Source organism: Cyanistes caeruleus, chromosome 22 (genome assembly GCF_971803275.1).
Source record: "Cyanistes caeruleus chromosome 22, bCyaCae1.hap1.1, whole genome shotgun sequence".
NCBI lineage: Eukaryota > Metazoa > Chordata > Aves > Passeriformes > Paridae > Cyanistes > Cyanistes caeruleus.
Window position 1 is genome coordinate 3,207,835 of NC_141722.1, and position 16,099 is coordinate 3,223,933.

General features: G+C 50.5%; 1 protein-coding gene across 3 annotated transcripts in view; it reads left to right on the forward strand.

Moving 5' to 3' along the window:
- The window catches only part of KAZN (kazrin, periplakin interacting protein), a 207,076-nt gene that overhangs the window by 180,798 nt on the left and 10,179 nt on the right, over nt 1-16,099 (forward strand). For 2 of the 3 annotated variants that reach the window (XM_086860340.1, XM_086860341.1), the window contains one exon: nt 13,940-14,131. In XM_086860340.1, coding sequence (XP_086716466.1) covers nt 13,940-14,131 — 192 coding nt within the window. Of the gene's footprint in view, nt 1-7,919; nt 8,058-13,939; nt 14,132-16,099 lie in introns of those variants that run through there. The other variant, XM_086860342.1, reaches the window with a different exon arrangement.

Here is a 16,099-nt window from a genome sequence, read left to right on the forward strand (position 1 = left end):
CTGTGTGCCTTCTGCTGCCCCCTTTGGCTTTATTTTATTTTATTTTATTTTATTTCATTTCATTTCATTTCATTTTACTTTATTTTACTTTATTTTATTTTACTTTATTTTAATTTAATTTTATTTCATTTTATTTTACTTTATTTTATTTTTATTTTATTTTATTTTACTTTACCTTATTTTATTTTAAATTTTATTTTATTTTATATTTCAATTTTATTCTATTCTCCCAGCCCCAGCTTTGCCTGGTGCAGTCCCCTGATAACTCCAAGAGAGCAGCTCCCTGCTGCCTCCAAGCACTGCAGCAGAAGCCAGGATGAATAAAAGGCTGTCACTTTTATTAACTTTGCTACCTAGTGTAGTGTTTAATTCCAGGCAGGTACCCAGTGCAGCCCTCCCAGCTTTAAATGGCTTTTCCTGCCTTTGGGAATGTGTGTCCAAGAGATGGGGCAGCATTACACCACCCACTGCCACCCTCCCATCCAGTAATGCTGTGGGTATTTCAGAAAAACAAACATTTTTTGGTACTGGTTGGCATTTGCCTCCTCATTTTCAGACTGAAAAATCTCATTTGCAGTACTGATTTGGGGTCAGTTTGGGTTTTTTTCACCCAGAGAGGTTGAAAATTCCTGATTTCTGCAAGTGTCCAAGGCCAGGTTGGATGGGGCTTGGAGCAACCTGGGGTAGTGGAAGGTGGCAGGGGTTGAAACAAGATTTGCTTTAAGGTCCCTTCCAACCCAAACCCTTCTGGGATTTTATGGCTGTATTTGTTTCATCACAGTCAGGTGTGCTGTGATATTTAGTGTGGTAGTAAGGCTTTGGTGGAAAAAAAAATGGTTTAAAAACTCCAGGTGTTCAGTTTTTGTCCTGAACGTCCTGACAGGGTCAAGCAAACTTTGCAGTGAAAATTTTCAATAAACATAGATTAGAACTTCAGTAAGTGGTGCAATAGGTAAATAAAATGTCTCTTGATGCTTAGGCATCAGAAAAATCAAGTTTATTTTATTTATTTTTTAAAGATATTAAGAATAAGAGGGGGAAAATAAGTTTTTTGAAACAGGACTCTGGGTGTTCAGGGAGAAGGGCAGTGGGGTGGGAGATTTGGGGTGTCTGGAGAGCCCAGTGTGGGCTCAGCCTGTGGATTCACACCTGCCCAGACCAGCATTATCCTGTTCAATCAATCTTAGCCCCCTCAGCAGCAGAATTTGGGGAATCAGAATTTCCTGCTGTCAGCCCATCACCTGCCATGAAATCGATGGGCAGGGAGGAAGCTGCTGGTGCCATCGGTGCCCGTGCTGCAGTGCAGGTATTTTTATCTGTTATATATTGTTCCCAGTGGAATTATTCTGGCCCCAGCCTGTAGATAAGGGCTGTTACTAAATGAATGTGAGCTCTACCTTGAAGGTTAAATTGCTGCCTTGCAGGTTGGCAAGGAAGGTGGGGAGATGTTTACCCACCTCCTCTGGAAAAAACCCGTCAGCTCCAGCCCTGACCTGGCAATTTTGTTGAGTACTACTTAAAAAAAGGCAAGTATTGCACTAAAATGCTGTGTTTAGTCCTCTGAATTGCTGGGTCTTCCTGATTAAGATGCCCACCTGCTGCCAGCTCTCAGGTGGGATCCCACAGCACTGGAGGAGGCTGCCAATTACCCCATAAATTTGGGAAAGCTCCTCACAGACATCCCCAGGATGCAGGTCACAGCTGGGGGAGGGGGCGTTTTTGGCTTCTCCTCAAAAATGAAGTGGCAGCTTCAGAAAGTTATTTTGGCTGAAAGCACCCAGGTTTTAGTGGCACCATCATGGTGGTGCTGGGTCCTGGGGACTGGATTAAGCCATGCCCTGGTGTTGGCATCTCCTGGGTGTGAAATAAATGATTATTGGCAGTGATACAGCCAAGGAAAATGCTGCTGCTCCTGCCCTGGGTCGCCCCTCTCTAGAGTTTGGTGTGGAAGGATTAGGGTGGAAAAAACAGGAGGAAAACATACAGAAAATGGCAGAAATGGTGACTGCCCTGCCCAGAGATTAATTTTTCAGCTGACAACAAACCCAGCTATATATTTAGTCCCGGCTTAGCCAACGAGGAGCGGGTTGGTGATTGGAAGGCTACCATGGGATGCCCTGGGTGGGTAATATTGGGATTTACATCGCTTCTCATTTCTCTGTTACTGTTTATAACTCAGCCCAAAGGGTTGGCCACTTAAGTGAACCCAGTAGGATGAGCCCCATGCCACTCACAGTGTCCAGGGGAGCCTCCCTGGCTCCATCCTGCCAGGGGATGCAGGAATGTTGGGCTCCATGCAGGGATGTGGGGCTGCAGCCTTGGAGCAGTGGTTTATCTGCAGGTCCCCTTGGTTAACAAATACGGCTGTTGCAGGTTTTTAGAAGCTGTTAGCATGAACCATTAACTCTTCCTTTTAATTATTCAGGTTGCCTCTTTTAAATTTCTTTTTTAAGTGGAGCTAATAGGCTTTGCAGAGGAGGCTTCCAACCACAGCAGTTCCTCCCTGGAGGAGCCCTGTTTGTGCATCGCCAGCTAATCTCTTTTCTTCATTATCCCTTATCTTTCTCTAGCTGATTAATTGCTTTCAATTGATTTATAAATATTCTGTTGATACACACAGTGACGGGAGGGGAACGGGATATGTCCAGGCTCAGGGGTCATTGATCCATGCAGCCCCTTGGGCTTTCCTAACCTGCCTCACAAATCCCAGCCAGGCTTTATTTCCCACTTTTTTTTTTTGTTTGTTTTTTGTCTTTGCAATTCCTGCAAACAGCCAAAAATTGTGCTGTAGCATCACTTGGAGTCTGTGCACGTGAACAAGCCTTGTGGCAGGTTTTGGGTGTAAAGAAATGGGATTTGGGTAAGTTTTGGTTGTGTTGAATGCAGCAAGTTGTGTGGGTGTCATAAAAACCTGTTTTCTGTACTGAATTCCCTAATATACATATATTTATATATGTGTGTATATATATATATTTATATGTAGGTGGATTAGTTGATGAAGACAGAACATTAGAAACTCTGTGGAAGCTCCAGGAGAGCTTAAAAAACATAATTTACAAATTATGGCTATAAAGATAGTGTCCAGTGTCAGAGTGGAGCTGCCCACCTTCAGCCCCACTGGAATCACACGTGCCATTGAGGCTGCAAAGCCATTTTTAGAAACACATTTGTACACAGGGGTAATTCATTAACCTTTCCCAACAGACTTCCCATTTTCTCTGATATTTCTCTGCATGCAGCCTGTTCTCTCCAAGTGTCCCCACAATCCCTGGAGGGTGGGCTGAGCTGGGAGGCTCTGGGGACACGATGGCCCTTGGTGGCCTTGCAGTGACATTCCTGGACTTGCTGCAGGGGAGATAAGCCTTCAACAAGAACATGTTTCCCAAAGTTTGAGACCAACCACACAGCTCTGGGGTTTGTTTTTGCCTGATTTATTACTATTTCTCTATTATTATTATTATTATTATTATTATTATTATTATTATTATTATTATTATTATTATTTTCCTTCTCTTTTCCTGTACAGTGCCTGGTGGCACAGGCACAACCCCAGCATGTGGCAGTGTAATTACACGTTCCTAATGAGCAATTGCAGCTCCTTTAGCAGCCCAGCCTGACACTTTATCGGGTATTTGCAGGAGTCATGTAATTTTTGTATCATCATATATGGAAATATATTCACTGCAGTATGACATGGGATGAGGTTCAATGAATAATGTAAAACCCAGAATAACACTGAATCTATATGAGATGTGCTTTTCCCCCCAGCATTGTTTTAAAAAGGAAAATATTGATTCTGGTGGGGTTCAGTGGTTCAGAGCTCTCGGAGAACTCACGTTTTGCTGATCGATGCCCACCCTGTCCCTGTCCAGCCACAAACGTGCAGCTCTCTGTGCCATCCCCTGCCTCCCTAGTGCTGCCAAAGCTGGGGAGGGCAGGGAGGAGTCAGTGGCATTTGCAGCTGGATCCAGATGTTGCAGAAGCCCAGCGGGTTCTGTTGGGTTCAGGTACCAGGTCAAACCTCCCTCTCCATAATACATCCATTTTTTTTCTCCAGTTACTGTCTTTCAATGCAAATTAGGATGGATAATTTCTATTTGTTTTCCTTTTTAACCAATTTCCCCCTATTCTGATCTGTGTCATTTATATTTGCGGGCCATTATCTTAGTCTCATTACAGCCTTTTAGCATTTGAATGAAAATATTGTCAAGAACCCAGAAGTCAGGCGTAAAATGTCTGTGATGATAACTATAATCCTCGTTATAAAATTAAAAAACGCAATAGAAATAACTGTGATGAGCTCAGGAAGTTGTACCAAATGAGATTGGAACCAATATGATGATGTTTGCCCTTTCCCAGTTGCTTTTTTGCCTCATTAAAAAAGTGCTGTTTTAAAGAAGGGGAAAGTTGCTGTGTATAGCCTGGGTCGGGAGTTAATAAAAAAATAAAAAAAATTAAGATTTTTCTCCTACTGAGGCTTTCATTAATAACTACAAAAACTCTTGGTGATGCACGTGTGATTTTCAGGAGCTTAAAATACTCCGGCAGCGCTGGAGGAGAAGGAGGTGCTAAGCAGTGCCAAGTTCCTCAATGAAAATTACTCTCACCGCCTCTGGTTTTGGAGCCAGATCGATGTTAATTAATCCTCGCCTCACACGTTACGTTCTCCAACCTCACCGCCTCGGATTTTAACTCGCTAAAAAAGCAGATGGAGGTTCCCGAAGCGCCTCCGAAATTCCCAGCCGAGTGCTCTCCTCGATGACAATGCCAATTTGTCATGAGTGAAATGTTTGACAAAAATCTGTCATTTTTGAGAGAAGTTTTTCCTTGAAAGAAAAACCAGGGGGAGAAAAGAAATCAGCTCTGTTTTGAAACATTTCCTCACTCCGTAATCTTTATTTTGCGAAAGAGGGGGATGGAGAGGGGGGTTTCTGTGGCCATGGGAGAGAAGTTTCAGTAAGTTTTCCTGGAAGCAGGTAGTGTTTGGAAGCAGGATGAGGTCTCCAGATTTTTTCTGGTGGTTTTTATGGGCAGCTCTGTCCTCCAGGTCAGACGTGGCTGTCAAGGGCCAGCTCCTGTCTGCAGGTCTGGGTGCATCGCTGGCCTTCTGCAGAGATTCAGCGGTGGCTGCAGGTGCCAGCGCCCGCAGGACAGTGACACTCAGCACCAGCCACGTGCCCAAGCTGCATTTGATCAGCCACCAGCTCCTATTCCCTGTTGTAGGGAGGGAGAACTGCTCCCTTCAGGGCAGTGGTGCCGAAGCTGAGTTGCTTTTTCACAGAATCATGAGATCATCCAGGTTGTAAAAGCCCTCTAAGATCATCCAGTCCAACCAATGCTGCCAAGGCCGTGTCCCCAAGTGCCACATCCACGTGTCTGTTAAATCCCTCCAGGGCTGGGGACTCCACCACTGCTCTGGACAGCCTGTGCCAAGGCTGGAAAACTTTTTGACCCCAACTTGGCTCTTTATTGCCAGTCTCTGGTGGGCCTTGGCAGAGTTGGGACCATTTTTTGTGGTGACCACCTGTACCTTGCAGGCTTCAGAACCATAACCCTGGTGAGACCTCCAAACCCAAGAAGCTGGAGATGGGATGCACGATGCAGGTTTGTCCTCTGGTGGGGGGTTGTCAAGTTTGGATCAGCCTGCAGAGGCCTTCAGAGCCAGGCTTAGGTGGGAAGGGTCTCTCCTGCCCCAGAAGAAGGGTCTTGGCTGGGGAGGGTTGAAGGAGACCGGCCAGTTTGGCATGAAGGACCAGACCCATCTGCACTGACACCAGCACTTGTCCCTTTCCCTGGGCAGCAGCCAGAATCCACAGGGGGTGACTCCAGGGACAGAAACACCTCCCTGGCCTCAGCTTCCACCTGGCTAAGGCCAGGGGCCACCACTGGCCACACAGGCTTGATCCAGAGCGAGGAGAAGCCCCAAGGCCAGTTTAAGCACGGCCGAAGGGTGACTGCTGCCTGCCCCAGGGACAGTGCCCAGAGCCCGGCGGTGCCAGCGAGCCCAGCCGGGGCAATGAGCATCTGACCTAAGCAGCGGCGTTTCCCGTGTGCCTTCCAAAGGGATTGTTAATCCCAAGGGAAGGGTCAGGGGAATCCTTGCGGCTCCCTGGGGCAGAGAGCAGCCGGGCTGGGCTCTGGCAGCGAGGAGGCTCCGAGGGGAGCTCTCGGCGAGCTTTTGCAATGCCTTTGACGTGGAGAACCTCCTCCCTCAGCTTTCGGGGCGCTGCAGCTCAGCACCTTGCCGTGGCTTTGCTGCGGGATTCCAGAGCAGGGTTCAGCGGGCAGGTGCCGGCGGTGCTTCCCGGCCCCGGCCGTGGCTCAGCCGGCACGGGCTCGCCCCGACTTGATCCCCGGGGAGCGGGGTTGTGCAAGCAGGCAGCTCGCTGATGGGAGGTGACGCAGAGCTTTCCTTCCCGGAGCTGAGGTAGGTGATGGTGGGGCCGTGTGCTGCGATAGAGCCGGCACGACAGAAGCAGCTCCCTTCCCCTCGCCGAGCCGCTGGCGAGAAGCAGCGGGGCAGGGAAGGGGCAATGCCCGCCAGGCAGGGAGGGTCGCGGGGTGGGTGACATTGATGCTTTATTGAGCCGGCTGTACAAGGTGGCCATGTGCATCCCTTCCCAGAAAGGACAGCTCACTCCTCCCGCAGTTGTGCTGTCACCCTCTTCCCGAAAGCGTCAAAGCCCATGGACACGGGGTGTGCCTCAGTTTCCCCATGCCTGAGATACTGCTGCTGTAGGGCGGGGGAGCTGGCTCCACGGTGGCTGGCAGAGGCTTGGTGCTGTTGTAAAGAGAAATGTGGTAGGGTGGTTTTTTTGCTTTTGTTTTTTTTTTTTTGTTTTGGGCTGTGTTTTATGAGCTTTGCGCAAACTCTGCCTTCCTGGGCAGAGCTAGAGGTGTGTGCTGGCAGAGTGCTGGGGCTGCCTCCAGAGCATCCCCGAGGCAGCAGCTGGCCAGGCAGGGCTCATCCAGTGAGGTTAACAATGTAGGGACAGGCAAATACTCACAAACCCAAAGGGCTTCTGCCCAGTTCTTTTGGCAGGTGAAAAAGTTTATAAAGCAGGTCTGCTGCGGGGGGTTGGGAGCAGGCAGCACAAGCAGCAGGGTGAGGACAGGTAATAGCGCACCGCGGACCACAGGGAACAAAAATATTCCTGTTAGGAAAAAGATTCATCACTGAAGGAGTGGTTAAGCATTGGGACAGGCTCCTCGGGGGAAGTGGTGGAGTCGTCATCCCTAGAAGTGTTCAAAAAACAAGCAGATGTGACACTGTGCCGTGTGGTTCAGTGGCCATGGTGCTGTTTGGTTAAAAGTTGGACTTGGATCTCGGAAGCCTTTTCCAGCCTTAATGATCCTATGGAGAAGCAATACGAGGGTGCCGGGTTTCAGAGAGTTTGTTTGTTCTGGTGTATTTTTATGTGGCTTTTATCATAGAAAGGCAGGTGGTCTCCGCATTCTCAACCGGTTTTGCTTTGTCTCTGCTCACGCCATCCCATATAAAATAAGTAACAACTGCATTGCGAGAAAAACCACTGCACGCGTTTGCCTTGCGAGCCCGTTGGTCCCGGGGCTGCCTCGCCACCCTCCTGCCTCAGTTTCCCCCGGGTGTCGCGGAGGAGCCCCCGGGCCGTGGCTCCGGCCGCTCGGTGGGTGGCAGCGGCGGGAGCGATGGATGATTCCAGCCGGGAATCATTTCCGCCGCCGGCCGGCCGCGGGTTCCTGCTCGGCTCCGGGGGAGCACCTCGGGCCGTGCGGGACAGAGCCACTCCTCCGAGCCGTGACATCAGGCGGCCGCCAAGGGGTCAAACTCCCGGCGCAGGTAGCGCTGGCCGCACTTCCGCGAGGCGCCGGGAGGCAGCGGGGAGGAGCCGCCCAGCGGGGACCCCCGGGCCCGCCGTGCCCCGCCATGCACCGGGAGCAGGGGGAGAGCGAGGCGGGGCCGAGCCGCTGCCGCCAGGGCTCCGCTCCGCGCCCGGCCCATTGTCCGCCCGGCCGGGCACGGCCGGGGGCGGCCGCGGGCGATGCTCCGGCCAGAGCTCCGTGCCCAGCCCACGCAGGTAAGGGGGGATCCCCGGAGGGTCCCCGGGAGCGGTCTCAGCCCGGAGTGCGCGGCTTCCCCTCGCTCGCTCTGTGCTTGGAGCTCGCTTCCTCCTGGGGGAAACAAAACAACGCCGGAGCTCGCCGGGAGCCGCCGGGGCCGCGGGGAGGGTGCCGGTGGTGGCCGCGCTGGCCCCGGGGCTGGGGGCGCTGGGCAGGGCCGGCCCGGGCGGCTCCCGGAGAAGTCGCAGCGAGCCGGGAGCTGCTGGCCGAGGGCTCGGAGCCGGCTCCGGGCGCTGCCGCGGGGGTCGCAGCCCCCCAGCCAGCGGCTGCTCTGCCCTGGGTGCTTCTGGCAACCTCCGCAGCCCCCAGGCTGGCCACCGAGCCCTGTGGCCACCGAGCCCCTCTGCTCACCCTCCCAGCGCCGTGCACGGGGGTTTACATCAGGTTTTATTTACTTGCATCCCCTGTGAGACACCCGCTAGGACAGACAGACACTGGGCAGACGTGGTGGAAATAATCCTTATTTTGGGGGTGAGGAATGGCAGGACATGCGGGTGACCTGGCAAGCAGGTGGGCTCTGCACATCCTGCTCCAGCTGGGTCAGTGTGTGCGGCTGGGGGTCCTGTCCTGCAGCCGTGGCCATGTGCATGCAGCGAGCCCAGGCTGCTGTGTAGCTCGGCAAGTGCTCACAAGTGGTGTTTGTAAGGATTTGCTGTCACTGGGTGAAAGCTTTACCCTGAAATTTTACGGATCGTCTGTGGCCAGGTGTGACAGCTCACTCGCAGCATTGCAGCAGCAGCGCAGGGTGGATATAAGAGCTTATTTATCCAAATATGAAAATCCAAAATTAATTTTATTAATCCAAGAGGCTCTGCTGAGAGCCCCTGTACCCACCCAGGAGGGAGCATGGGGTGGGACAGCTCCTCTGAGGAGCACCACGATGCTGCAGAGATACTGAGGGATGTGCCTGGGATGCACAGCAGGACGGGGCTGAAGGGGTGATTTACAGATGTCAGGCCCTTGCACTCATCCCCTTGAGGGGATGATGCTGTGGGGTGGAGAGGGGGCTTGTTTTGAGCCACTGTGAGTCCATCGTGGTGTCCAAGTGTCCAAGGGAGAGGTTGGATGTGTTGGCTTTGCCCCAGCAAGTCCTGGGCAGTGGCAGTAGCTGAGTCCTCTTACAAATGGTTTGGGCTGGAGGGACCTTAAAGCCCATCTTGTCCCACCCCCTGCCATGTTCAGGGACACCTGCCACTGTCCCAGGCTGCTCCAAGCCCCGTCCAGCCTGGCCTTGGACACTTCCAGGGATCCAGAGGCAGCCACAGCTGCTCTGGGCACCCTGTGCCAGCGCCTCCCCACCCTCACAGGGAAGGATTTCTTCTTAATGTCCCATCCAACTGTGCCCTCTGTCAGTGGGAAGTCATTCCCTCTTGAGCTGTCACTTCATGACCTTTATCAGAAGTCCCTCTCCAGTTTTCTGCACCTTTGCAAGAGGGAGGTCCCAAGCTGAGAAGCTATTTAAAGATTAGAGCTGATGAGATGCTCTTTAAAATACAAACTCAGCTCATCCCTGAGTCTTGAATCTTTATTTTTTTCTAATGAGGATCTTTATGACCCTTTCATTCCTCATCCTGGGACAGAGGTGTGTGTACATGTACATTTATCCTGCTGATGTTCTGGATTAAAACACACCCTTGACTTGTGCCCAGCAAAGCAAAAACCATCTCACCGTCAAATTCACAAAAGCGGCACAAAATGCAGCTTTCACCTGAGATACTGATTCACCCACACGAGCCTCATCGTTTGTTCTGCATCCATTTTTAATATGTCCCCTCCAAAGGCAGAAATGCATGTACAGCAATCGTGTCAGCTGAGTTACATGGAAAATAAAAGGCTTTAAATGGATGTCTTTAAAGTGATGCCTGTTCCAAGGCCAGTAAAATGCTTTGCTGCTTCGTGGAGGGTTGATCTGCTGCCCAGAGGAGTCCAAGATGGGATTTGCAGGTGCAGGAGTGGAAACTTCAGCCCCAAATGTTATCTGGAGATGTTCACCACAATTAAATAAAAGAAAACCTCATTGGTGTTGTTAACACCCATCAGTGGCTGAAGCATCAAGGATGCAGAATCCAGCAGTGCCATGGAAGCTTAATGTGATCAACTAAAATATAATTAACAGCCAATTATTTCAGTGGGAATGGTAGTTTTCATCAGTTGGTCTGGGAAATGTCTGAATTGCATTAATTTCATCTCTGCCCACTTGCAGCAGACTTGGAAGGGGTTGGGATGAGTGATGGGGCTCATCCATGCAAGGCAATACCTCCTTCTCCTCTTGGGTAGCCAGGAATTACAGAAGGCACCCAATTCCTCTCCCTCCTCAAAGAAAAAAAAGGTTAAAAAAAAGGAGAGAAAATTAAAAAGGGACAAAAATATTGGGGCAAAAGTGCTGTGGAAGCTTTTTACATTGAGGTTGTTGTGTTTAGAAGGCAATTCCTAATGGCAGGTTTAACTTTGCATCCTGATAGTGACACTTGCAAGGGTGAACTGCAAAACAAAAAGTCTTTAAAAAGTATTTTCTTCTCCTGATTGTTTTTGCATCGTGTTGAGGGGTGTGTGGAGTCCCTTGTGAGGGGCACTGAGCCCTGGTCCCTGCTAGAGAGGGCTGATGCTCACTTCAAACTCCTTTGCAGCTTCAAGCAGAGGCACAGCTCCATGCAGCTCATAGGAATCCCATGGAAATCCTCCCCCAGCCATCTGTGTGTGAAAGAATGAGAGGCTGAAATGAGGTTCCTGAATAATTGACCCCATTTTCCCAGCTATTGGAACTTTCCTGTAGCAATCACCAAGAGCTGCCTGCAAACGGCTCATTTCAGGTCATTTATTTGGGTACTTAAACCTGGCAGAACAACGGGATTTTCTCCCCCCTCTTTTCAAATGAAGCTAAAATTTCCCTTTCAAGCTGAATCTCTTAATGCAAATTATGCCAATAACATGGGATTTCTCCATAGGACCCTTGTGAGCAGGAGGTGCTGGAAAGGTGGGATGGAAGCTTGGAGGAGAGTGATGGAGAGCACATGCTCTGTGCTGGGGGGGAAGGTGCTTTGAGGGGTAAACTGGTGTGATTTTGGTGGGCAGAGGACCAGAGGAAGCATTGGAGAGATGGAAATACTGTACACAAGTGAGTGGCGTTGCAGGTACGTGCCCAGAGAATTTGTAGCTGCCCCTGGATCCCTGGAAGTGTCCAAGGCCAGCTTGGACAGGGCTTGGAGCAGCCTGGGGTAGTGGAAAGTGTCCCTGCCCATGGCAGGGGGGTGAAACAAGATGAGCTTTAAGCTCCTTTCCAACCCAAATCAGTTTGTGATTCCATGACATTGGCAGGAGCCCTGAGAGGGAGTTGGAAAGAGGGATTTTCCTATCAAACCCTGACTGCATGGATTGTGCTTTCCAATTTTTTGCATATAGATATGTGTATATATATATATATATATATATATATATATATATATATAAATCGGATTTAGCTTAGCCATACATAATATATATGTAGCAAATATAACTATATATTGCAAAGCATAATCTTTTTTCTACATATATATATATATATATATATATATATGTATATATATCAAATTATATGTCTAAAAAAGCAAGAATTTTGGATTTCTGGCTGATCAATAGCTCATGTTCTCCATAGCTTTGGCTTGCAGCTGGCAGTGTGGGGAGCATGGTGCTGCATGCTTCTCTCCAGATTACATCTGTAGTTTCTCATGGATCTCAGATTTTAATCCTTCAGCAGTTTCTGCCTGCATCAGGAGCTGACTCCTAAGTGGGGATGAAATCCCTTTGTTGCCTGTTTTGGAGGAGAGATGATTTTCAGTTTTTTCAGTGTTTCTAACCATGACCAGAGGGGACCACCAGTGCATTTTTGGAGAGCTGCACTGGGAAGTGCATTACAGCACCTTGGGCCATGCCCAAGGACCTCTCTGGAATTCCTTGCTGCAGAATTCCCCCCTGGGCTGTCCTTGGTCTTATTTCCCCTTTCCTTTCCCAGATCACTTCCTGCTGGGTGGGGATTTTCATGGTTCCCACCAAAATGCTGCAATTTGCAGGAATCCATCAAGACAAATCACCCCTGTGCAAGCTGCCCTGCCTGCATCCTCATCTGCAGGTTAATTTTTTTATCCAGGAAAAAAAATTCCCTTGGTGAAGTGGCACATAAGGAAAGGTGAAAATGAGTTATAAGAAGGGAAAAAGAAATAGCAATTTGTTGCAGCCAGGGGTATTTTGTGGGGCTGCAGGGGACTTTTGTGTCTGGGGAAGGCGCTGGGTGGGTTTTGCACACTAAATACTCCACCATGTGTGAGCCCTCCACATCCTCTCAGGGTTCCCAGAGGCTGGAGGGGACACGCTGCATTTCTCCCATCCCTGGGGAAGATCCTGTTGGCCTTGGCCGCCTCCAGCTCTTGCTTTTTGCACGGATTTCAAGAAACCACTTTGGGCCGCACCAAATCCCCCAGCCCGGAGCTCGACTGTTCCTCATTAGTGACTTTATTGCTAAATAATTTACAGAATGGGGCCTTGCCAGTTTTCATTTGGGAAGCATTTCAAGTATGTGCAGCAGATTTTATGCCTTCCTGGTGCAGCTGCTGGGGGGAGCTGCCTCTCCCTGTCCTGCCGCCGGCGTCACCTCCCGGCCTCGCTCCGCGAGCGCTGCCGGAAAGGAAACGGCCCAAGCACGTGCAGAGGGACCCAGGGAAGAATAAGGGGGAAAATCCCTGTGTTCCACATCCAGTTGCTACACTGGGGAAAGGACACAACCACTGTGGTTTGGGGAGGAGGTGTTTGGTTTTAATTTCTGTTTTGTTTTTCTGGTACCTGTGATGTGTGTGCTGATGAGGTCGTTTTTTCTGCCCATGTCCACGATGCCAACCCAAGAGGATGTGGATGTCCCATCCCTGGAAATGTTCAAGTCCAGGTTGGACTTAGAGCAATCTGGTCTAGTGAAAAAAATCCCTGCCTGTGGCAGGGGGTGGGACTGGATGGTCTTTAAGGTCCCTTCCAATCCAATTCCTATGGAATCAATAAGCCAGTTTGGGATGTGAAAGGGTTTTTATTCCCCCGTTTTTAAAGGGGAAGGAAAGCAAAGCCAGACTCGGAGGGGGGATTGCAGCGGTACCTGCACAGCCCAAAAGTGCAGTTGCAGGATGGGGGTGATGGGTGCAATGTGGAAATAGCAGAAAAGCACTTTATTACACTCAACAGTGGGTGCAGCTGTAGGAAATGAGGTGCTGGAGCTTCCTCCAGTGCCTGCTGTGGAGGGGATCCCAGCTGGGTTCTGCCGTGATGCTCCTGCTTGGAGGAGTGAGCAGTCACTGGATGTAAATCTGTAAAATTCAGGATTTGGGGCTGTGGATGGAAGTGCCATCTTCCCTTGTCCAGTCTCACAGTGGTTTTATTGAGTGTGCCCTGAGCATGTGGGTGGCTGGAGGCAGAGCTGAGATGTGTGGGAGCTCAGAAGACTCTGTTGGACCCCAGCCCTGTCAGTGAGTGGTTTGGATAGGAAAGTCCTTCTTGATTTCTTCTTACTGTTCTTACTACATATTAACATCTATTTTTATATTTTTTAATGCAAAAGCCATCATGCAGTGGAGGCTCCCCTCGCCCCTCCTGGTGCCTTCCCATCACACCCATCCTGCTGCTGCAGGTCCAGGAGGTGCAGTCCCAGCGAGGTGGGACTGGGGTAGTGGTAGTGCTAGCAGGTTTTGGGCTGTGCAGAGCAGTTTTGCCAGCAGGGAGGGGCCACCCCAGCAGCGTTTCCCCGGGGTTTGAGTTTGCAGCGGGACGCGGGGCCGTGCCGGGAGCCGTCACTCACTTCCTCGCATTGTGTCTCTTCTTCCTCCAGCGCTGCTGCGGGAGGAGGTGGCCCAGCTGCAGGAGGAGGTCCACCTGCTCCGGCAAATGAAGGAAATGCTGGCCAAGGACCTGGAGGAGACTCACGGCAGCAAGTCCCCGGAGGTGCTCTCGGCCACCGAGCTGAAGGTGCAGCTGGCGCAGAAGGAGCAGGAGCTGGCGCGTGCCAAGGAGGCTCTGCAGGGTAAGGGCTGTGCCTCCCTCTGCTGCGCCTCTCCCCGGCACCCAGAACTTCCAAAAAGCTGATGAATGAGGGAAGGAGAAGCCATCCTTTCCACTTGGGCTCTGCAGAGTGCCTTCAGCTGCTGCTCCTTGGTTTGGTGTCCCTGGGACGCCCTTGCTCTCCTGCCCCGCCAAGGGGTGGTGTGGGGCTGGGAAATGGGATGTGAGGGCTGATTGCAGCACTGCAGAGGAATTCCTCCACATCTGTAGAGTAGAGCCAAGGCAGCAGCTGAAATGCAGCTGGAGATGGCGTTTGGGTTGGATTTGAGCCCCTGGTGACTGCAACTTTCCTTGTCCCACGTGGAGTTGCCTCCAGGTGACGTGGGCCTCCTTCCTTCATGCCTGATTTTGGGAGATTTTTGTGGCAGTCAGGGCTGTGCTGTCCCTTCCTCACCAGCATAGCAAGACCCTGGATTGGGGTGTGCTGAGCAAAACACAACATTGCAGCTTTTCCACTCTAAAACCACGCTGACAATAAATCCAGGCAGGATGGTTTGTTAGCTGGAGCCGGGGGATGATCCTGAGCGGGGAAGGCTCTCACTCGTCAAAGCCTGGCAGTGCTGCAGCTCTAAATATCATCTCAAATCCCCAGCACAGCGAGTGTAGCTTGCACTTGTCAGCTCGTGTTTGCGGATTATGAGGAGAAGCTGTCAGAAGTTTTCAGGCTCACAGGCTGAGCGGCACGTGGGGAGCTCTGGGGCCTCTGCATCTCCCCCTGTCCAGGATGCTGAGATGCTTGGAGGTGCAGGGAATTGGGCTGAGTCAGTGTTTGGGGAAAGGACTTGAGAAGATTTTGGTATCGCTCTCTGATGGATAAAGACATCCCTATGTATCAGCAACAGCCAAAATACCCCCAAAATCCTGCTTCCCCCCACGCCACCAGGGCAGCCTCAGGCAGCAGGAAATGCTCTGGGTTTATAGAACTGTAATTGGAGGAGAAAAACTGTAATTAGGGAATATTTGCTCCATGTGGATGGGGCAGGGGGGAAGTGCTGATAAATGCAAAATGCTGAAAAGCAGAACTGTTATAATAGTAGTTACAAAAAAAAAAATAAGAGAAAGAAGTCATCTCAGAAGCTGCAATGAGGTTGTGTGTGTTTCTGTGGAGGACAGTCCAGAGAAAAAGTGAGTTTGGCTTGAAAATTATGAATATTTTTAGGAATATAATGTTTGGGTTTTATTGGGCTTTTACTTGCCAATATTCAAGCCTCTGAGCTTGGTTTTCGAGGATTTCTCTGTAGGTGTGGTGGCTAGGAAGAGAGAATCTCAGTTGGCACTTGGATGGACACATAGCAAGAAGCTTTTCTCAATTGATGCTCCTTCCCTGTCCTGCAATATTGAGAAGCTTTTGTGGTTTTTGGGAAAGTTGTCCAGGCTGGATCTGGGCTGGAGGCTCTGGGCCTCAGAGCAGGCTTGGCAACAGTGACTGAGATGGATAACTTGAAAACTAGATCAGCAGCTGGAGGGGAAAAAAATCCTTTTTCCTTTCTGTGAAAAATTGTCCGGAGAGAAATGTAGCCAAAAATGGAGGAAAAACAGTCTGGTGACTGGTTCTGCCAGGGGAGATGGATCTGCTGATGGACACAGGAGAGTCATGGTTCTGTAGTAAAGAACTGCAGGATAAAGCCATGCCAGGAGCACAGGGAAACTTGGCCACGCTGTTCTGCACTTTAGGGATCTGTGTCAGTTGTGTCCTGCAGCCAGAGCAGCTCCTCCTCACAGCCTGCATTCCTGCATCCCCGTCCCACATCCTCACCAAAGGCTGCCCCACATCCAGCAGCATCAGCTGCAGCATCCCTGCAGCAGCCCACGGTCCATGGTGGGTCCTGTGGAATGTCATTAGTGGATAAATTATATGGAAATCTGTCATCAGTGCTGGCTCTGAGCCTGGAAGTGCAGCACAGCTGGTTCAGACGGATCTTGGCTCACC